The 23,400-nt window shown below is 42.7% G+C and overlaps 1 protein-coding gene across 2 annotated transcripts in view; it reads right to left on the bottom strand.

Annotated features, from left to right (window-relative positions):
• Positions 1-23,400, bottom strand: part of LOC138295763 (uncharacterized) — a 460,809-nt gene that overhangs the window by 374,979 nt on the left and 62,430 nt on the right. For both annotated transcript variants that reach the window (XM_069234273.1, XM_069234274.1), the window contains exons 2-3: positions 16,344-16,548; positions 1,200-1,366 (exon numbers count right to left, since the gene is read on the bottom strand). In XM_069234273.1, coding sequence (XP_069090374.1) covers positions 1,200-1,366; positions 16,344-16,548 — 372 coding nt within the window. The remainder of the gene's footprint in view (positions 1-1,199; positions 1,367-16,343; positions 16,549-23,400) is intronic.

Below are 23,400 nucleotides of genomic sequence, written 5' to 3'. Positions count from 1 at the left end.
GGTCATAGCCTGATTCGACCTAAATACCAGGAAGGCTCTGTCTTCATTATAGTTTTGGGGAAAGAGACAAATCCAGTTTTGCCTGCACAAGAGTGGCCTCAGTCTCCCACAGTATTTCATCCCTTATTTACAATTCTCATCCTTTCACATGTGGAGCAAGCAGTGGCTTGGTTACTACTCTGACCATGGGAATGGGGTCAAATCTTTGGATCTGTCCCGGCTCATCCTTGCATGATTTGTTCTCGCTTGTCCGCATCCAGTGCTAGCTGTAACTCAAAGTAGCGATCAATCAGGGGGTTATACTGATTAACAAAGGAGAGCTTAGCAATGTGGAGTCAATGCCTTAGGGTAGGCTGCAAAAAAGAGTTCCTTCACTCAATTTATTTTCTTTCTTGTGCTTAATCAACATAATTTTTGGAAGAATGCTAAAGGCACCTAGCATGTGTTTCATGGTAGGAAAAGAAGTCCGGAAGTATTACTGAAATTAAGGTCTCAGTAACTCCTTCATTTCTCTAATGTATTAAGGTCCAGCATTTTAGTTTCCATTAGTTTTCATGAGGTTTGCTAATAAAGAACACTAGGCATTAATAATCACTAGTCTACATGCAATTTAATATCTTAAAATATCTTTATCTAGAGTAATAGAGTTAATGCAAGCCTCCTTATTTATTTATTTTGTGGATTCCTAACCTCCACAGTGAAAGAGTTGCTGAGAAGACCACAGTGGCACCTTGGGCTTTTCCCACAGGATTCGCATTAGCCAAGTTCACAGAGTTACAGATCATGCTAAACATGTAGTAGGCTTTAAAGCAAGTGATACTCTAAGACAAGTGTTCCCTTTCTAAGTCTTACAGAGTTTTCTGTACCCTTGATCATTTTATGTCCTAGACAATAAATATGATTCTTAATTGGCTATCCCCTATAATACATTTTCTGACTAACATTTTCATTCTTTTTTGGGGTCTAGCAAGCATATATTTTTTTCGGCTACAATTCCCAACTATAAGTGTTTAGGCTACACCTTCCACAGGTATTTTCCTTTCATATGTTTGACAGACTCTGAAACATGTTTTTTCTGCACATTTGTGGTTACATAAATCCAACTATAAATATATCATGAATTTAAAATCTAATTTCCCTTTCTAAATTTACTAACCCAACAGTAGAAAAGACACATAATATTTATTTTGCCAAAATACCTGGGATTTTGTGCCATCAGCAGACGAAACCTCCACTTCTATGACTGTATCGCCAATTGACAAAGGTATAGAATTGATCACCTCTGTTCCATTCATTGCCAACTTCATTTTACTATCTGGAACCAATGGCTGCATGTGTACAGTGCTGCAATAGTATGGAGCAGAACCTGCAAGTATGTGATCAAAACAGTTAAAAAAACATGGTGGCCAACTTTAGGTAAAGAAGCAATTGTCAGAGTGTTCCTGACCAGCAAGGGTCAAAATAAAATTAAATATTAAAAGGGAAGGATAACAAGAGAATGTGTAATACAACATTGGTGCTCTGACACATGGTGATGCCAAGTACAGCAAATACCAGGTGAAATCTTGAATTATGAGGTACCTATTTCAGTGTAAAATGTTAAATATTAAAATTACTTTTCTTTTATGCTGCAAGCAAAAGCCACTTTTTTATGTTAACCAACTTTCTGTAGTAACAGAGAAGAATAGAAGTTGTATTACTTTGCTGACTTCCCACATACGAAAACATTTTCATCACTGATTTTATTTAACAATCTCATGTAGGCCCAAGCAGACAGAGGTGTTTGGGCACTTTAAATACAATTCAACATTTGCATTAAAATACAGTAGAAGGAAGGAGAAAACACTGTCTGGGGCTCATAAGGAAATTTCATCCAGAGGTAAATGTAGGCACTTTTCATAGAACTAAATATTATACTACAGTACAGTAGGAGTAAATAAGAATAAAAGTAAGAAGCTCAGAGGTGGCTCACAACTGGAAGACGAGTAGCATCGAAAAAGGCTTTGTCATCATATGTTTCTTAAAGCAGAAGATTTGAGATGACTCAACACATGTAAGACTAGGAAGCAGAATAGGCTAACACAGCAATGGACAATCAAAGGTTATTCCAGGAAGCGAATCTATTTCGAAAAACGTAGCCTCAAAAAACATGTAAAAACAATGACAAAGATTAATGAAGTGCATGTATTCTTGAAAGAATACCACATTTACACCATCATTTAAAAGTATCTGGTAACAAGGAAAATGTGCAGTAATTAGACGATTGCAGATGCTTTCCCTAACTATGAATACAGTGGCATGCTGTAAACCCAGTAAGCTGTAATTACATGCACAACAGCAACAAAATCTCTATACGTTCTAGTCTACCCATATATTGATAACAAGAAAAAAGCTAAGATCTTTGAAGTGAAAATTATTACCACAAGAAAGTAAAGTAGTAATATGACTAACACCATTCATGTCATGTGGAACTAACAATTTAAAGACAGTTATGGACACTGCTTAGGTATTCCGCCTTGTGATTTCAACTGATTTAAACCTATAACAACCCATCAATAGGAAGATCAGGTTGCTCGGATGAAACCAAAAAAACATAGTAGTTGTGCTTCCATTACTAAAAATAATACTATAAACATTAAAAATGCCCAAGTCAGACTTTTACCTTAACTGTCCCTTGACGTTTTCCTTAACTGTACCTTGTTTGAATAATAAGCTTATAATGTCAATGCACAGTAACAATTTAATTGCAATTATATTGATAATTCCTTCTTAAAAACTTCTTTTTATGAATCTTTTTAGCTATAAAAACAGACAGAGAAACCGAATTCAACCTTCAGAAACTGCATTATGAACACTGGAGACAAAATATAACCAAGCATTACAAATGGATAATTAGATCATCACCCTTATTTTAGTGTAACATTTGTGTCTTGGGCAATGTGAAAAAAGTGCTTAGGGATGATGTATTGTAGCAAAATCTTTAACATTGGTTACATACAAATAAATGTAAGCATGCTGTTTGTGTCATAAAGTGTTTAATAGCTTTTTTCAAATTTGAAGGTACTGGGACTGAGTTTTATTGGGTTGAAGTCCTTAATGTTTATATACAAGAGGCTATATGTAGTCATAGGGAAAGCGGGTGGACGCTTGCCCCATTAATGGCCACTGCATCAAGTGCTAGTGTTTATTTGGACATAATCTATGATTAAATTATTGATGAATTTAGTCTGTTTATTATCCGCAGGTCTCCTCCAGACTGGAATAATAGTATTGGAACTTCCTTAATGGCCTGCTTGGGACCGGTTTTAGCTGGGTTCAAATGAATGCTTTGATCTTGCATGCTGGTTAGCAATTTAAAAAAAAGATTTGAGCATAAGACACTGATTTGTAGGTATTGAGAACGATGCTTTTAAAATCTTCTTCGAATAAAAAGAGGATGTGGCGTAAGGGTCAGAGCTGCTGACATTGGAACTGGGGAACCATATTCGAGTCTTGGTCCTAGCTCAACATACTGTGACTCTGGGAAAAACACTTTGGTGGTCATTATGATCATGGCGGTTTGGCCCGCCATGCCGGTGGTGGCGGAAAACGCGCCAGCCGGCATGGCGGGCCACACCGCCACATAATGAACCCTATGAGGGCCGCCATAGGCAGCCCTCACTCACCGCCAGGCTGCCTCCATCAGGCAGCCTGGCGGCAGTCGGAATTATTATCCGACAGGGCAGCGGTGCTGCCCCTTGGATAATGATCCCTAAGCCTCCAGCCTTTCCCTGGTGGGTTTCCCCGCCAGGGAAAGGCTGGCGGAGGGGGTGCACCAGGGCACCCCTGGGGGCCCCTGCACTGCCCATGCAGTTGGCATGGGCAGTGCAGGGGCCCCTGTGCAGTGCACCATCGCGCAGGCAGTGATCTGCGCGAGGGGTGCAGCTGCACCCGCCGCACAGAGGTATAGGCGGCGGTCAATGTCCCAGCCAGGCGTTCCTGTGGGCCAGCGGTCTGAAACAATGTTCCCGCCCCCCAGCCCACAGGAATGTTCTTTATACGGCCGACGGGGATCCGGAGGCGTTGTGGTCAGTAGTTTGACCACCAGCATGAACACGGCGGTTTCGACCGTCGTGTTCATAATGAAGGCCTTTACCTCCCCGGGCCTACGAAAATAATGCTACCTTGTGTAATGTAACTGGTGCTCATGTAAATTAGTTTGGGTTGAGTTTGAGCTAAAAAGTGCACCAAAAAAGCTTCCGAATCCAACAGTATTTTATCTTTGTAGTTACAAAGTGCTTTGAGGTCGGAAGAGAGAAGCACCCAACTGGTGATCAATGGAGTTTATCACGAGGAGCAACTACAAAGATATTGACTTTGCCAATATGTTTTAACTAAAAGTTAGTGACGTAAAGGAGAATAGCGTGGAGTTTTGTTAAGTAAAGTGTCATGGAGTAGAGTGGGGTGTTATAGCATGGCACAGACAGTTGTGGAGTGGTGTAAAGTTGAGTAGCATGGCATGGAGAGAAGTGGAGTGTCATAGTAACGTAGAGTGAAGTGGCATAGTGTTGTGGAGAGTCATGGAGCGAGTAGATTGTCATAGAGTGGAAGGGCATAGAGTGTGTCAGAGTTGAGTGGTATAGAGTGAAGTACAGTGTCAGAGTGGAGTAGAGTGTCATAGAGTGGAGTGGCATAGAGTGTTTTGTGTAGAGTGGAGTGACATAGAGAGTGTTGAATAGTGTTGTAGAGTAGTATCGAACGGAGTAGATTGTCATAGATTGAAGTGGCATATAGTGCAGTAGTGTGGTAGAGTGGAATGGCGTAGAGAGGAGTACTGTATCATAGAGTGAAGTGGCATTGAGTGTCAGAGTTGAGTGGCTAACAGTGGAGTACTGGAAGGGTGTACAGTGGAGTAGAGTGGAGGAGTTTGTCACAGAATAGAGTGGAGTAAAGTGGCATGTGGTGGCATAGAGGGAGTTGCATAGAGCGTTGTAGAGCCATAGAGTGGCATAGTGTGAAGCAGAGTTTTGCAGAGTGGAGTGGCATACAATGAAGTAGACTGTCAGAGTGGAGTAGAGAGAGTGGAGTGTTGTAGAGTGGAGTAGAGTGGGCTAGAGTGAAGTGGCCTAAAGTTCAGTGGTGCAAAGTAGACTGTCAAAGAGTGTAGTGGCTTAGAGTACATTGGCTTTGAGTAATGTGGTGTAAAGTGCAGTGGTGTAAAGTGCAATGGCACTGAGTGGTTGGGGCAGGGTGGGGTAGAGTGGCATAGAGTGCAGTGGCATGGAGTAGATTGTTTCAGAGTAGAGTGAAGTGTGCAGGGTTAAGTGGAGTGGTGCAGGATAGAGTGCAGAGCTGTAGAGTAGAGTGGCACAGAGTGCAGTGGTGCAGAGTAGATTAGAGTGGCATAGAGTGCATTGGCAGTGGTGCAGCACAGAATTAAGTGGTGGAGAGTGCAATCTAGCAGAATAGTATCTTAGAGTGCAGTGGCGTAGAGTACTCCAGAGTACAGAGTAGAACAGAGTGGCGTAGAGTGCAGTGATGTAGAGCGCAAAGGTAAAGAGTGGCGTAGTGTACAGTGCCGTAGAGTTCAGTTGCAGAGAGTGCAGTCGAGTAGAGTTCCTTAGAGTGCTGTAGTGTAGAGGGCATTGGTGTACACTGCAGTGGAGCAGAGTAGAGTGCTGCAGACTAAACTGCTGTAGAGAGCACGCAGTAGCATACAGTACAATGGTGCAGAGTTTAATAGAGTGGCATAGAGTTCAGTGGCTTAGGAAGCAGTGGCATAGAGTACTGTGGCGTAGAGTAGTGTTGCAGAATAGTGTATAGTAGTGTACAGTGCAGTGAATTGGTGTATAGTGTTGCAGAGTAGAGTATAGTGGTGCAAAGTAGTTGACGTAGACGCAATGGCAAACAGTGGATTGGAGTAAAGAGGTGTAGTCTACATTGGGTAGAGTGCAGCTGTTTACAGTAGAGTGGCGTAGAGTACAGTGGAGTAGAGTGGTGCAGCATAGAATAGAGTACAGTGATATTTTCAGAATAGAGTGAAGTGGCGTAGAGTGGAGTGCTGCAGAGTAGAGTGGAGTGGTGCATGGTAGAATGGAGTGATACAGAGTAGGGGCATAGAGTAGAGTAGTGCAGAGTAGAGTAGAGTGGAGTAGCCTAGACTGGAATGGTGTAGAGTGCAGTGGTGCATAGTAAAGAATAGTGCACTGGCATAGAGTAAAGTGGTGCAGAATAAAGTGGCGCAGAGAGCAGTGGCGTAGAGTACAGTGGTGCAGAGTTGAATAGAGTGGTATAGAGTACAGTGCAGTGGCGTAGAATGTATTTGTTCTGAGTACAGTGGTGTAAAGTGCATTGGCATACAGTGCAGTGGTGGTTTACAGTGCTGTGGCGTCAAGAGGAGTGCTGTAGAGTGGAATAGTGCAGAGTGGAATACAGTGGCGTAGAGTGCAGTGGCATAGATTAAATCCTTTCAGAGTAGAGTGAAGCAGTGTGGAGTGCAGTGGCATAGAATACATTGCTGTAGAGGTCAGTATTGTAGAGTGGAGTGGTGCATAACAGATTAGAGTTCATTGGTGTACAGTGCAGTGGAGTGGAGCGGTGCAGAGTGGAGTGGTGTAGGGTAGAGTGCAGTGGCGTAGAGTGGAGTAATGCACAGTAGCGTGGTGTGCACAGGGGAGGTTGGTCGCATCTCCCTAGGCCTGTTAAAGGCAGGGTGCCTGTTGCTACTACTTTGCACTACTCTGGTTATAGAGAGTAAGGGCTAGATGTATCAAGCTCCTGGTTTGCATTTCTTAAATAGCAAATTTTTAGAAATCGCTATTTAAGAAATGCAAAATGGGATGTATAAAAATTGCGATTCGGAAATAGCGATTTCTTAAAAATCGCAATTGCTATTAGAGAATCGCAATTAGGGAATGGGACTCCATTCATCTCTATGGGCCTGTAGGCCCATAGGTGCAAATGGTTTTGCATTTCCGACTTTGCGAATTCCAATTAGGTAATGCAAATCTCAGGATGCTTGGGGCCTAACGCCCCCTTTGATGCACCCCCAAAGAATATTTGTGGACATGTAAAGTGCACACATGCGCTAGGGGCATTTGTGCGATACATGTCATTTTAAAAAATGCTTTTGGAATGCATTTTTTAAAATTGCACATGCTTTCCACCAACCTTCAGTTAGTGGCAATTGCATTTCCTAAATGAAAAATTTGCATTTTGGAAATGCATGATACATATGCACTCATAATCGCAAATAGGTATTCCCTATTTGCAGTTACCTATTTAGGGAATCGCAATCTGCGGTTCCCTAAATGGAGTCGCAATTTCGGGGAATTGCTATTTTAGCGATTCCTTGAAATTGCACTGTGAATGCCTTTCATCCATTCTGAAAGACATTTTTGCATTCGTAAACTGTGGAATTTTTGCGATTCATACCGTTTGCGAATGCAAAAATCTTTGATACATCTAGCCCTAAGTGTGCTCTGTTCCATCTGTTTCCAGGGTGGAAGGCATGCTGATGCCCCTAAACCGATGGTCCCTCATAGTGCAAGAATGTGTGTGCCTGTTGGAATTGGGGTCCCAGAAGGCAATGCTAGTGTTGTGGGTGGGGGCATCCTGATGCACCGGGCACACATGGCACACTGGTCATGCTTGGACTCCTTGTAGGCATTTGTTCTGTTGTTGGGTGGAGGGCAAAGGGTCTTTAGTGATACTCCCATCTCTGCAAGTTCCTCAATTTTCACCTGATAGGCCTTTGTTGTGTTTCGAGGAAGGGGTAGTGCTGCTGCTTCCAACCACTCTTGCTCCCCCCCTGCCCAAATGCTGCACCTGCTACAAATGGTGTCCGGGCAAGCATTTGTTCTGTTGCTGGGTTGAGAGCCATGCCAATAAATTTTTATCTCATCTCATTTGTCATTTTAGGCTAGGCAATATTCAGCAGCGTCCTGTTAGGAATAAAATGCCTGCACAAATACACCAGGTGCATCATTTGTTCACTTTTTTAGTAATTTATGTCTATTCATTGTTTTACTGTGAAGCAGAGCCAACCCCGGTGGAAGATAACAGCCTACAGCCTGAGAGCTAGAACACAGGAAGTTAATGTTGAGTGAGAAGTGAAGCCAGCACCAGTAATCCTCGCCCATTGATAAACCTCTGTAAACAAATTGTTGGCCAGAGATATTCATTTTTGATTTTGTGTTTTTGTATCATTAGAGAAGTCATTTCACTTGGGTAGACATTGCTAATCTAGGCCGTTTTTTCTGGACCACATTTTTGAAAATGTTGGACATGTTGCAGTGATAATGTAATATTTCACGAACCATGAGACCTATATACTTCATCTTGGTGTCATAACATAGGTTTGAGGGGTCAAGTAATCTAACAGAGACATAAAATAAAAGCAACCCTTCGGCCATTTTCCAAAATGGCGTCTCTCTAGTTTTGTGTACCACTGACTGTACCACTGTGTCAGCTGTCTGCATAAACAAACAAAACTGTAAACTTATAACCTACCTGCCTTGCCAACGTGTGCAAAGTCACTACAAGACAACAGCACTTCCCTGACAATCAGAAAGTTAAAAAAATGGCTGAGGACATGGTATCATCTTCTACTTGATGCTGCGGTCAGCAAAGCTGAATTATCTGAATTCATTATATCGCCTATTCGGTGCAGACTGTAGGATGAAGAAAAGCCAGTACCTTTGTGGGCTGAAATTCATGCTCAGATCTCCCAAAATGCCTTTCCACTGAAGAAGGTTGGGTTTTTACCAGTAACACCATCTCCAGTCACAAACTACGCAACAGTATACACAGCTCTAAAGAACTTCCAAAGCCTGTGTGTGTGTGCTCAGCTTGAAGACCAGACTATCCTGCCAATTTTCTGCGATGAAGGTGTTTTCCGTATAGTAGCTGACATTTTATTGAGCAATACAGCAGAATTTGATGATCTTTATCTAATAATGGCCATTTTCCACATGACAAAAGTTGTGTTGCGGTGTGCAGGAAGTCATCTCAGTGGATGTGGCATAGACCATGTACATATTCATGCTGAAATCTTTGGAAGCAAAACTGGCCAGTCAGTATTGAGCGGAACTCATCATGTTCATTCGCTACAAGGTAGGTATGCTCACCATATCTGAGGCTATCGAAACATGACATTACAATGCTTTCTGGAAAAAGAATAACAAATTAGGTTTTGCGTATCTTATCTCAGAAGTGAACGAGGCACAGGGTGCACTTCATTCAAAAGACATAATGCAAAGCCAACCAATGTTCAATACACTCAGTTCAAAATCAGAAAGCTCGAAAACCAAGTTTGTAGAGATTGTCCAAGAATGTGAAAAAAAAAACAGAACTTTGCAAGTACTGAGGAAATGTTTTACACATGATAGCTCTAGTGAAAAACTTGGTTCATGCTGATCGGGAAGGTGATTGGGAGCTGCACGTGAAGACTGTGGAGTCACTGATTACTGTGTTTCATGAATTAGATTGCATAAACTACCTGAGGTCCTGGTATTTGGGAAGACTGAAGAAGTTAGAGGTAAAAAAAACATACCTCTACAGAAAATCCATCCAAAAACATTTTGTGTTGAAAGACAGAAAGGGAATGTTCAATGCTGTGGCTCCAGATATGAAACTGGAACAGATGATCAGAGATCACAGAAAAGCGCCAAGGGAGTTGTTGGTCAGTCACACAAAAGTGAAATGTTGCTCAATGGCAGCTAGTTTACTATGAGGTCCTTTCTATTTGCAATGGTTTCAGAGAGATGACAAATTCAAAAATAATGGACCACCGTGAAACTGTTCCTCACCACAAACTTGTGGAAAATGGTTGAAGGGTTGCTCTGAGGAGTTATTTTCTGTCTCTATAAGACTACTTGACCCCCAAAACCTATGTTTTGACACCAAAATGAAGTATATAGGTCTTATGGTGCCTGAAATATTACATCATCACTGCAACACATCCGCCAATTTTAAAAATGCCATCCAGATCAGCAATGTCTACCCAAGCTAAATGACTTCTCTAATGATCCAAAACATAAATCTGTAGCCTAAGCTGAATACTTACCAAGCAAAGACACCGGAAAAGAGGAAGGTACGTGGTGATAAGATTGAAAGCTTCTAATTTGTTTGCCTATTGGCCATTGCCAGGTCTGGTTGTGTGACCTTAAACTGCACATAAACAGAATGTCCTTAATGCTTTTTGTGGTAATCCACTCCTCTTGCCCCCCCTCCATAAGGCTTGCTACCAAAACCCTGCAGACTGTGTGAGATTAAGAGACTTGCATTTTCAGTTGTGCTATGTTTCTAATTTAATTAAGATATTAGTGTTGTACTCTATGTTAGAGGAAGGTGGAGAGTAGCAGTCCTGTGATTGACATCCCTAGTGATCCTCCTCCTGTCCTTACCAATCAAACACTTATGTCATTCATCACAAATGTATTTTGACCTAAACAGGCAGTCCTTCTGATCCAGGACACTTGTGCTTCCCACTTTCAAAATAAGAAGCATTCATTAACACATCAGCTTGTGCTGCTTCCTGGTTTTACAAGTGTTTCAAAGTGTTGATTCAACATCATTGTTTTGTGGGGTTTTAAGGTTAGCTTGGGTCTCATTCCAACATCTAACTATAACATTACTTTAACTGTTTTTTTCTGTGAAAATACATACACAAATTTCCTAGTTTGAGCAGTTAGTTGAAGGTGGAACCCACTGACATTCATTTTCGGGAGCCATTATTCATCATCAGTCTTCGTCCCTGAACACGAGATAGAAGGACAGAAAAGGAGAAAAGGAGCGGGAAGAGAAGGTCAGAAAAACAGTGACAAATGGAAAAGTAGCAATGAAAGTAACTAGCAACCGTGAAATAAAAGGGCAGAGAGTGTAGGTTAGTGGAAGAAAGATGCATGAAGTTGAATCCAGACTAGACCACCTTGGTATTCCGCAAACTCCGACATTCGATAATGTCATGTATTAGTGTTGCTGAACAAATGAGACTGGTCAACAGGTAACACTGTCGCTCGGCAAGGGGTAAAATGAGTTCAAGGCCTACCCAAATAGAGATCGTTGTGACGCAAAAGCTTTGACGCCTTTAAAGCTAATGAGGGGCACAGTTAACTTTGCTGTACATCCTGGTGCACTATTTGTCAATGCATCTGAACTAAAACAAAAATACTTTTAATTGTGTGATTTGTGTATCATGGTTCAGCTTGTGGTTCTCTGTGCTAGAGGTGGTGAACGCAACACTGTCTGAGTGATGACCATTCACAGAATTTCTCCTGATTGATATGTCAAAGGCAAGAAAAGTGAGGGCCTGACGACACACACATGGTGTGGTGATAGAAATTACATTTGATTGCACCCTCTGTTTCCTACACGAGAATATGATTTCTTTAGCTGACATAATAAAATGCTTAGAATCTGAAAAACGCACATTTATGTTATATAATGTAATGGGTGTAAAAGTTCAAGGTCTGCTTCAGGACACTTTTGGGAAAAAAGGCAAGCAATGGACAATATTTTTACCTCACACCCAGATGCCAATATTTGTATGCTTGCATAATGAGGTGTTAAATGCACTAAGATCCTTTGTCTCCAAAACATGCTATTTGAAGCACTATTCTCATATCCATTCACAATTCATGATTGAGAATGTTGTATGTTTAAGTCAGAGATGATGGCAGTAAAAGGGATGGTGAATGATACTGTTTGCTTAAGACATGGGGCTTATGAAGTCATTATTAAAATATTCAAAAATCAAAATTAGAATAGAAACAGTGCTGATCGCTCAAAAGAAGTAATGGTCAAATATTCTCTTGAGCTTGATATATACAAGGTGTAATCTAAATCAGATGTTATTTATGGATAGAAAATATGGAATGATATAAATATGTCAACAATGGTGTCCATGAAAGACCACGTCTTCATTGGGTGTGAATCTGGGTTATAGTGGAACTCAGTCCTTATGGAACTGCTATACAGAATGTATTACGCCTGTATGGAGTGGATACATTAAGATGTACTAAATATGTTCACGACTTGCAAAAAAGGGGAACCCTTGCTAATGGATAAAGATTCCTAGGAAAGTGTTTCTAAATATGTTCATGATCATTTGGTTACTATTGACCGACTATATTTGAACAGCCCTGGAACTGATCAATATTGGAACGACCCCAGGTCATTACAATCAGCCTTTAGGAATTGGGTCGATAGGAAGACCTAAAGAAATTCAACACTGCAGAGTAACTTAGGCATTCCTGCTATTTAAATGTGTGATATTTAGATTTTATTGAACCTCAGCCAAGACGTTAAATGTTAAATTTTGTTTTGGCACTCTACCATCAGCATTATTTACTAATCCAATTGGATCAATTAAATCTTTATCATTGGTCATGCTAAGAAGAATAAGAGGCACATTTTCTGTTTTTCTAGTCTTATTACAAAAGAGCTGCTGAATGCAGGAGTTGAAAAACCTGGGGATAGCAAATTACTGAATAGTTTTTAAAATCTGCAAGTCAGCTGAAAAAAATCGCTCATTTTCGTTATGTCTGGGTAGTTATTCTCAGGATGCAGCACTTGGCATAAGAATATGGAATCGGCCTCTTAAATGGATGTCACCACCTGGCTGAAATTACTACATGCTTCTTTCGGTGATGATTCGGAACAGTGTTCTAACATTAAACTCAGCTGATCTGTGTGTATCTTCAGTTATATCTATTTCATGGACTTGTACAAAACTACATTCGGTATAGATTAGCCATGTTATCTCTTTTGTTGATTCCGCTGTAGGTTGCAGATTTCCATTGTGTAATTGCATTAAATATGTAACTTCTGGCCTTTGCTTTTTGGCATTTACTACAGCAATCAAGTGATACTATAAAAAAGGGAAAGATATATTCTGTGCAACTGTCATACTGTCATAGTATACTATGAATATCTGGTACACGTTTTTGGTTTTAGGAATGTTTTAGAGTGGACAAGAGATAATATGTCAATAGATGTATTATTTAATTTTTCCATGATCGGATTGATGTATTCTGTCAGAGGGAATTGTTAGATTGTAAATGTATGATATTGCAGATGGTAAGGAAAGGCATATCTGCATTCAACACATTTCCAAATAGAGCAGATGCACAATGTCCTAGGTGCTATCAGATTATGAACGTAAGCAAAGTGGTTGCTCTAAGTATCTTGACCATGGTTGTTGTTCTCCCCTACCCTCATAATTTTAGGACAGACGCACATATACACACATGGCATTTTTAGGCTATATTATGTTACTGCGTTTGTTTTTGCTCTCGGGTATTTTTACTCATAGATTTTACTACTTGTACATTTCAATAGATTTTTTTATCTAAAATACAGTATGCTTGCTAGGATCAGATGGTCCTCCAGCAAGTGGTGATCCAAGTAGATGCTCAATCACAATCCTCGGTATTCCACACCCGCTTCAATAGTTAGGCTGAACACTCATTGTTGAGGACAGTGCAATGAACATGTGTGCCTGACTTTTCCAAATGGTCTGCAAAATTCAACGATGAGTTTTATAATGGGTATTGTGTGATTCGTAATGCATCAGTAACCAACTGCATTTGTGCGTTTGAAAGGGACTGAGAGGCCTACCCCAGTTATCCCCCTTTCTGACTCCCAGGAGGTTACCCCCCCACTCCCCGCACTCCAATCCCACATCACCTGCAGGGGCTATCTTCATCCCGGGTAGATCACATTTAAGGCTGCATGGTTATCCTGAGAGCTGGAATGCTCAGTCTCCTGGCCTATTGGTAAAAGAAACAAAGAGCATCGTTTTACTAAAAATGCCACAGGCACACGTTGGAAAGCCTCAAGTTTGAACCTGCGATCCCTATTTCATTTAGTTGTTGTTCTGATCTGCCTACCCCGACACTTGGGGTTCAGAGATCCCTTGGAGCACTATTCGTTTTGGCATAGAAGCTGCATTCCTGGAATTCCAGGGTCTGAGACATCCTGTGCTTCACTGATGATTCTAGAGCTTCATGGTGAACAGAAAAAGCTCTTGTTTCACAATATCACTCTCCAAGAGGAGGCTCTGCATATCTTGGGGCACAATCACAGAAAAATGGTATAATGAGGGTATGACTATCACAACGCAGCTTGTGCTGGGTCTGTGGTTGATCACCTGTGCACCAGATTCCCTGGGGCGCTTTCTTGCAGAGAGACCACTTGGCAGTGAGTCCCCGTGTACACACCTCTCGGGGTTTTACACTGGGAAGGGCTGAGCAGGTGGCAAGTACGAGGAAAAGGAAAAGAAAGAGAACCAACAGACAGGCAGGTCAGGAACACAGAGTTCAATCTGCAGGGTACTCTGCACTGTATGAGGAGAGTGGTTGTTCAAGATGTGGGGATTGCCTGGTTCAGCATATAGGTATCGCCTATGTTTGGCACATAAGGAAAAGAAGTATAGAAGTTCATGCTTGGCCTGCATCTGAGCAGTTGAAAAACAGCCCCACAGCCCAGTACAGCTGTGAAGAGCATGGACTGGTGGTTGGAGCTGTTGTGGTGAAGCCTAGTAGTCCATGCTTAGAAGAACACCATGGCTGTGCCAACGTTGTGCTTTACAATGTTTATGAACAATTAAAATACACAACTCCATGCTTCAGGTAGGGAAAGGGAAAATCAAGAGTGCCCCGAACACGTATCCGAGACTGCTGAGCAGCAGTGTAGAAAAACGAGGTGGTGGGGTCTTTGTGCCTTCAATTTTAGTTTTAACATATCAGCGATATTATTTAATAGAATTAGACTGTTTCTTCATAGGATAGCAAGTTGCCCTTTATAGGTAAGGCTACAGACATTTCTGGCCTTCCAGCAAGCCTCATTTTACCACAACACTAACATAGAACAAAGAGAAATGGCTTTGGTCAGCTTTTTTCAGCCATTGTTGGTTGAACGCACCTCATTCAGTTATTACTGAAGCTTTAAGTGGTAGGAGCATCCTAAGCCTGGTGAAGACAAAACAATAGCACTGACAGCTCGAGAAATAATAAGAGACAGGCGGCACAGAAAGAGGCACGTTGTGCAGAGACAAGGTACAAACTGCCTGTGCACGTTTGTGCATGCCTTAGCACAGGCTTTGCTAATACTTGATTACTTTTATGTCTCACACTGTTCTATCGCCCTGCTTTTTTCTCTGTCTTGAACTTCGCTTTTGCCTCTTTGATCATCCCCCTTTCTCTCAAACTAAGTTTTTCTTTTCGCTTTGTTGCTAAGATGTATTCTGTCCTTAGCTGATCATAAATTACTTGGAGGAGGGCGTTGCTGTGTTTAGCAACTACTGTACTGCAGTGCCCAGTGAGCCGCTGTGCATGTGCCATCTGCTTACCACTGTCAAATAGGACCACATCAGGCCGGTTCTTCCTAAGATCTAGATCCACTGGAATAACAGTTAAAATAATGCCCACTATGTACCTGCATATGGAAAACTCAATAAAATTGGGTTATACAAAATTTAAAGATCTTCTCTCTAATTTCTGCATTTACTAGATAGACTTCTCCTCAATAATAAACTCACGTGCCACGCCATTTAGCCAATGCATTGTGTTCTAGCCATTGAGAATACTTACAGAGAACTCTTCAGAATTCAAGGTTCTCTTTTCGCATGGTAGCATTCAACATCAAGGTCTTGTTTAGACGTTGCAGGGTAAGGCAACAAGCCATATCCAGAAGCAAAAAAAAAAAACATTTCCTAGACTGCTTCCTTTAACGTTTTTTGCCCACATCACCTTCTCCAGACTACAATCGGTTATTCTCTATTAATCGTTTAATGATATATAAAGTTAATGTCTCTTCTCCACACAATCTACTTGTGAAATAGAGCATGAGATTTTTCTTAGGGTAGTTTAAATTGTTCACTTTTTCCAAATGCAACTAATTTGATTAACATTAAAAATTACTACCATTTCTGTTTTAGAATGTTTGTTGATAGGTAACTGTCCGAGTACCATTGAAAACATGGCAGCTTCACACTTCTAGGCAGAATTATGAATTCTCTATGAAGGCTCTATTATAATGCTCAAATGGTCACGTAGATGAAGGCAGAGGTGAGCAACTGGATTTATCCTTTCACTGGCTGATTTTTTAGCCGCTTGTTAAGTAAAGGACAGTACAGAAGCTGTGGATTTGTCTTCAATGAATGTATCACATCTTGCAGTCACAAAGGAACGTTCAGAAATCTATAGTTTTTTCAAACACTGCCAGTACAAATTTGTTTTTTGGCACAATATAACTTGGTCTCAATCAGGGAAACAATATGGAACTCTTTAGTTGTATATCGAAATTGGGAATCAATGCAAAAAAAGCAAAAAACAATAACTGAAAGAATCTCAAAGACATACATGTATATTCATATACGCTGGATGCAAATGGTGGAACGAGTTGAATATCCTCTGTTAATGCCAGTCCTTGAAGAAAGGCAGCATTTGCTGCTAGCTTCGTCACCTCTATCACGTATAACTTAACAGTGCCATCTTCTGCTGTCACCTCTACTGAAATAGTATTCACTCCATCTTTAAGCTTGACCACTTTTGATCCATCTCCTCCCTAAAAGATGAAGGTAGGAATTTGTAAACACATAATGAACAAAGAATAAATACTAATAATACTGTTCTTAGATGAAATATTCTGTTATTACGAGATAGGTGAGGTGGAGTGATATCCCCATGTGAGATACAGATCGACCTGATCACAAAAGGCCTGGTATTCCAGGTGCAAGAACACTGGGCCAATTTTATTAGCTACGCACCTGCCAAGCTTTTTGCATCCATGCTATACTTCCCCCTGATAAAACCATTCTTCCCTTTCCCTCCCCAACTGTCTCAGACCTCCTCCCACCTTCCCCATCCTGCAGGGAAGCCACAGCTCCATTTACCACCATTTCTAACCTGCTTAGAGCTGGTGGTAAATGGGACCATTAAATTGTTCATAACGGGGAATGGTTGCATGGCAATGACAGCCATATTCACAGTCTTTCGGCAAAAAAGCAGCACAGTAGCATTGCATCTTACAATCAAGTGATTATATGAGTGTGTGGCTCATGCTATAATACTAAAATGCTATTAAGCTCTGCAGCGTGCAATTTACAAATAAACATTATGCTACGTGGATCTTGTAGAACACAGTGTTCTGCATTTGTGGGATTGTCCAATGAAGTGTCTCGCTGCAACGGATATCCCATTCGCCAAAATCTAGATACCACAGAAAACAATAGTATTTAGATTTCAACAGATGGGATATCCGTCACCGATGCAACAGAGTAACCCCTTGTAAAGAAATGGCTCCCTGTTGCAGTTACCCCCCACCTTTTGCCTGATACTGATGCTGACTTGACTGAGAAGTGTGCTGGGACCCTGCTAACCAGGCCCCAGCACCAGTGTTCTTTCACCTAAAATGTACCATTGTTTCCACAATTGGCACAACCCTGGCACCTAGGTAAGTCCCTTGTAACTGGTACCCCTGGTACCAAGGGCCCTGATGCCAGGGAAGGTCTCTAAGGGCTGCAGCATGTCTTATGCCACCCTAGGGACCCCTCACTCAGCACAGACACATTGCTTGCCAGCTTGTGTGTGCTGGTGGGAAGAAAATGACTAAGTCGACATGGCACTCCCCTCAGGGTGCCATGCCAACCTCACACTGCCTGTGGCATAGCTAAGTCACCCCTCTAGTAGGCCTTACAGCCCTAAGGCAGGGTGCACTATACCACAGGTGAGGGCATATGTGCATGAGCACTATGCCCCTACAGTGTCTAAGCAAAACCTTAGACATTGTAAGTGCAGGGTAGCCATAAGAGTATATGGGCTGGGAGTCTGTCAAAAACGAACTCCACAGCTCCATAATGGCTACTCTGAATACTGGTAAGTTTAGTATCAAACTTCTCAGAATAATAAACCCACACTGATGCCAGTGCTGGATTTATTAAAAAATGCACACAGAGGGCATCTTAGAGATACCCCCTGTATTTTACCCAATTGATCTGTGTAGGCTGACTGGTTCCAGCAGCCTGCCACACTAGAGACATGTTGCTGGCCCCATGGGGAGAGTGCCTTTGTCACTCTGAGGCCAGTAACAAAGCCTGCACTGGGTGGAGATGCTAACACCTCCCCCAGGCAGGAGCTGTCACACCTGGCGGTGAGCCTCAAAGGCTCACCCCTTTGTGCCAGCACCGCAGGACACTCCAGCTAGTGGAGTAGCCCGCCCCCCTCCGGCCCCGGGCCCCACTTTTGGCGGCAAGGCCGGAGAAAATAATGAGAATAACAAGGAGGAGTCACTGGCCAGTCAGGACAGCCCCTAAGGTGTCCTGAGCTGAGGTGACTCTAACTTTTAGAAATCCTCCATCTTGCAGATGGAGGATTCCCCCAATAGGATTAGGGATGTGACCCCCTCCCCTTGGGAGGAGGCACAAAGAGGGTGTACCCACCCTCAGGGCTAGTAGCCATTGGCTACTAACCCCCCAGACCTAAACCCGCCCTTAAATTTAGTATTTAAGGGCTCTCCCTGAACCTAGAAACTAGATTCCTGCAACAACAAGAAGAAGGACTGCCTAGCTGAAAACCCCTGCAGAGGAAGACCAGAAGACAACAACTGCCTTGGCTCCAGAAACTCACCGGCCTGTCTCCTGCCTTCCAAAGAACTCTGCTCCAGCGACGCCTTCCAAAGGGACCAGCGACCTCTGAATCCTCTGAGGACTGCCCTGCTTCGACGACGACAAGAAACTCCTGAGGACAGCGGACCTGCTCCAAAAAAGACTGCAACTTTATCCAAAGGAGCAGCTTTAAAGAACCCTGCAATCTCCCCGCAAGAAGCGTGAGACTTGCAACACTGCACCCGGCGACCCCGACTCGGCTGGTGGAGAACCAACACCTCAGGGAGGACCCCCGGACTACTCTACGACTGTGAGTACCAAAACCTGTCCCCCCTGAGCCCCCACAGTGCCGCCTGCAGAGGGAATCCCGAGGCTTCCCCTGACCGCGACTCTCTGAAACCTAAGTCCCGACGCCTGGAAAAGACCCTGCACCCGCAGCCCCCAGGACCTGAAGGACCGGACTTTCACTGCAGAAGTGACCCCCAGGAGTCCCTCTCCCTTGCCCAAGTGGAGGTTTCCCCGAGGAAGCCCCCCCTTGCCTGCCTGCAGCGCTGAAGAGATCTCTTGATCTCTCATTGACTTCCATTGCGAACCCGACGCTTGTTGGTGAAATTTCTGTGTGGGCTTGTGTCCCCCCCGGTGCCCTACAAAACCCCCCTGGTCTGCCCTCCGAAGACGCGGGTACTTACCTGCTGGCAGACTGGAACCGGGGCACCCCCTTCTCTCCATTGAAGCCTATGCGTTTTGGGCACCACTTTGAACTCTGCACCTGACCGGCCCTGAGCTGCTGGTGTGGTAACTTTGGGGTTGCTCTGAACCCCCAACGGTGGGCTACCTTGGACCAAGAACTGAACCCTGTAAGTGTCTTACTTACCTGGTAAAACTAACAAAAACTTACCTCCCCCAGGAACTGTGAAAATTGCACTAAAGTGTCCACTTTTAAAATAGCTATTTGTGAATAACTTGAAAAGTATACATGCAATTGAAATGATTCAAAGTTCCTAATGTACGTACCTGCAATACCTTTCAAACAAGATATTACATGTTAAATTTGAACCTGTGGTTCTTAAAATAAACTAAGAAAAGATATTTTTCTATACAAAACCTATTGGCTGGATTTGTCTCTGAGTGTGTGTACCTCATTTATTGTCTATGTGTATGTACAACAAATGCTTAACACTACTCCTTGGATAAGCCTACTGCTCGACCACACTACCACAAAATAGAGCATTAGTATTATCTCTTTTTACCACAATTTTACCTCTAAGGGGAACCCTTGGACTCTGTGCATGCTATTCCTTACTTTGAAATAGCACATACAGAGCCAACTTCCTACACCCCTCCACTGAGATCTAAATCAGGCCCAGAGTAAGTATAGTATATGTAATGTATAGGGTGAGAATTTTCCCTAAAGTGGTAATATGCGGGAGTTGGAAGTCAGCGGACTTATCTCTTGTGATGCAAGCTTTTGCATCATGTGCGTAGGTGGACACCATCCTGTGTGTATGTGTTATGTGATGTAACAAAAAATGTGAAGACTGACATTCCATGAGAGACATTGGTAAGTCATCAGACATGGAGGAACTACATGAACCAACTGCTGTGTTGGGGTTGAATTATGCACCTCTACAAACTTCCATTAGATTTCTTTTCTTTACAAAAACTGGCAACGAGCAATCCTGAGCAACTCACACAAAGAATCTACAATCCTCCTGCAATCCATTGAATAATCAGCTCCGACAGTGAACTACACTGCAGCTATACAGAGGAAACGTTTGGGTTCTACGTGTCCTGCATTATATTCATCAATGAAAACTGTTTGCTTTGTGTCAAGACTGCTGCGAGTTTCTTGGGAAATCACTGTTATATATGTTCAGCCCTTAGCAATGAGCAGCTATTGTGGGCGCACTTCCAATGCATTCAATTCCACCGATCCCTGAGATCTTTCTTGCATGATCACAGTGTTATTGCATTTATCCTAAGATCCATCGAGGGGGGGCGTTTTCACACAGATCATGTTGTGCGACCCCTTGCAGCAGCAATATCGGTGGCACGCTATCAAAGCCTTGCAAAATTGTTTTCTCCCACAGTTAACTTATTACTGTTGGAGGATCCCCATACCTCCGCACCATAGACAGCAGCTCCCTGCGCCTTAGCCATATAGATCTTAACCGCTGGAGCCACTGATTTCATTGTGGAACTTTTGTAAAAGCGCAGGATAGATGCTGCTCTGTGGTGTAATAGCCCCGTACTTTTACTAATCTGGTCCTCCCAATTTAATTTGCTGGTCAACCTCACAACCACATATTCTATTGAGCTAACCTTGCTCAAAGGAACTCCATCCAATTTAATAATGCATCTTTTACCGGGACTCGAGCTAAACACCATCAATTTGGTTTTGCTAATGTTCACCTCCAGCCCATATTCCCTACAGAATGAATTGAATCTATCGACAAGGATTTGTAGACCCACCGGTGTCTTTGAGATTAGAAGTGAGTCATCAGCAAAGAGAAGAATAGGAATTGTCTGTGAATTCAGGGAAGGGGCATCGTTCTGGCAGGAAATCAAGGTCTGCACCACCTCATTAATAAATAAGGTAAATAATAGTAGAGCCAACGCACAGCCTTGACATACTTCCTTTAAGATGGGGATTTTTTCAGTCAGCTCACATTGATTGCCCCAGCGCACTTGCGCATATTTATTTTCATGCAATCGCTTTAACAATTGTAATATGTTGGATGGGGTTCCCAATCTATGCAACACTTCCCACAATTTTTCTCTTGGGTCCAAATCAAAAGCTGACCGTAGATCTACAAAAACATACAAATGTTGCTTGGCGAGGACTACATATTTCTAGTATAGAATAGCCAGCCTAAAAACCTGATCTACCGTGCTGTTTTTTGGGCGGAACCCCGCCTGAAGTGAAGAAAACTTTTTGTATGTTGTCAATGAGGCTGATCGGTCTATAATTAGTTGGGAGGTTTGCATTACCCTTTTTATAAATAGGAATGATTTCAGCCCCTTTCCACGTACCTGGAATTTGACCCCGTGCAGCAATTCTATTCGAGATCAAATTTATATACCAGGACCATGTAATTGGCTCAGATCTATAAAGATCTCCTGGTAACTTAGGCAGGCCAGAAGCTTTTCCAGGTTTTAATGAATTGATTGCATAGAGGGTTTCCTCCATAGAAAAAATTATATAATTCTCGGGGGCGCTAACTCCCTCCCCCGGTGAATCAAAACTAAAAATTCAGAGTGGACCTCGGTAAAAGAACGTGATCTCTAGCATGTGGATCATGCGCCGAAACATCAAGAGGTATAGCATAAAGGTGAGAGAAAAGATCAACCCAACTTTCAGGTTGTATATGATTCCTAATAGCATTCCTAACCCCTCTTTGTCTTTTGGACAACAGTTCCCAGAATAACATATTGTTATTTGCTTTTGAGGCATCTAGTAATTCCTGCCATATAGAATCTTCCCATGATATTTTTGCTAGTAAGATAGACTCCTTGTATATGCGTCTGGCCTGTTGAATCTCCTCCAAGCAATCAGTCATAATAGCTGTTTTTAAATCAGACTTTGCCATTGAACAGGTCTCATCAAACCATCCTTTTTTCCACTGCAAGGCCTAGAACCAACCTTTTTGTAAAAGAAGCTCTGCAATTCCATGGCCAGACTATCATGTATACTAAGTATTGGGATATTATCAGCATCCTGTCCTTCATAAGCAGCCAGGTTATCTGTAAATAATTGATAAATCCCTCCTATCAAATGGGGGTTAGACATTCTGGGCTCGTACGGCAGTAGACCCAGAAGTACATTGGGGTGAGATTGATAGGGCTCTGTGGCAGCACACCAAGGGACCTGCAAAGTTTGGGAAGACAGTTTTTATGGCTAGTGGCCTTCCCATTCTTTATTGCCCCTTTTGGAAATGTCCCACCCGTGGCGGGGTGGGGTCTACCACAAAAGGGAAACCCAGCGGCCTCAGCAGTAGACATGTGGAGGCTTGCTGGGACTTCAATTAAGGTCTATGTACTTGAGAATACTGCAGTTTCCAGCATGAGGGTTCTCGATGTTCTGGGAGACACTCACTGGTGAACTGTGATGGGGCCAGTCACCTGGAGGCTCAAGGGATCGGTGGCACCCATGACAGGGGAGTGGTTGGTCCCAACAGTTCAGTGCGAATGCAACCGCGGGGGCGAGAAACTCACAGGGTACAAGACTCCAGTTATTCTGGACAAGCTAGAATTTTGATTACAGCAGTATAACAAACAGGGCGACGCTCTTCTCATCGAGGAGAGGGTTTCACATGGGGGTTCCGACCAGGATATACAGGATCTAGGGGGTGACGGTGGGCAGACAATTTGAATTCAGTTGAGGCACACAAACAGGTGGTAGGAGAGAAGCTACTGAAGGAGACTGCTGAAGGTAGCATGGCAGGTCTTTTTATTGATTGGCCGATGCAAAATCTGATGATATCTCCCATTGTCGTAGTTCCAAACAAAGAAGCAGGGCACTTTCATCTGATACAACACTTGTCATTGCCGGAGGGCTCTCTGGTGAATGATTTCATTCCTGACGAACAAGTACCTGTTTCATACGCCTCAGTGGATGTGGCATTTGAATTGGTGGAGCAAGTGGGACAGGGGATCCTAATGGCAGAGAGCGACATCAAGTCATCTTTTCGTCTGCTGCTGGTACACTCTGAGGACTTCAAACTTCTGCGAATCCAGTTTGAAGGCTGTTTTTATGTCGAAAAAGAATGTTTCAGAACATTCCTGCAATGTATGTTTGAACAGAGTACAGGACT

Source organism: Pleurodeles waltl, chromosome 5, assembly GCF_031143425.1.
Source record: "Pleurodeles waltl isolate 20211129_DDA chromosome 5, aPleWal1.hap1.20221129, whole genome shotgun sequence".
NCBI classification, from domain to species: Eukaryota; Metazoa; Chordata; class Amphibia; order Caudata; family Salamandridae; genus Pleurodeles; species Pleurodeles waltl.
Note: the sequence above shows the minus strand (reverse complement) of the source record. Positions and strands in the feature narration are given on the sequence as shown.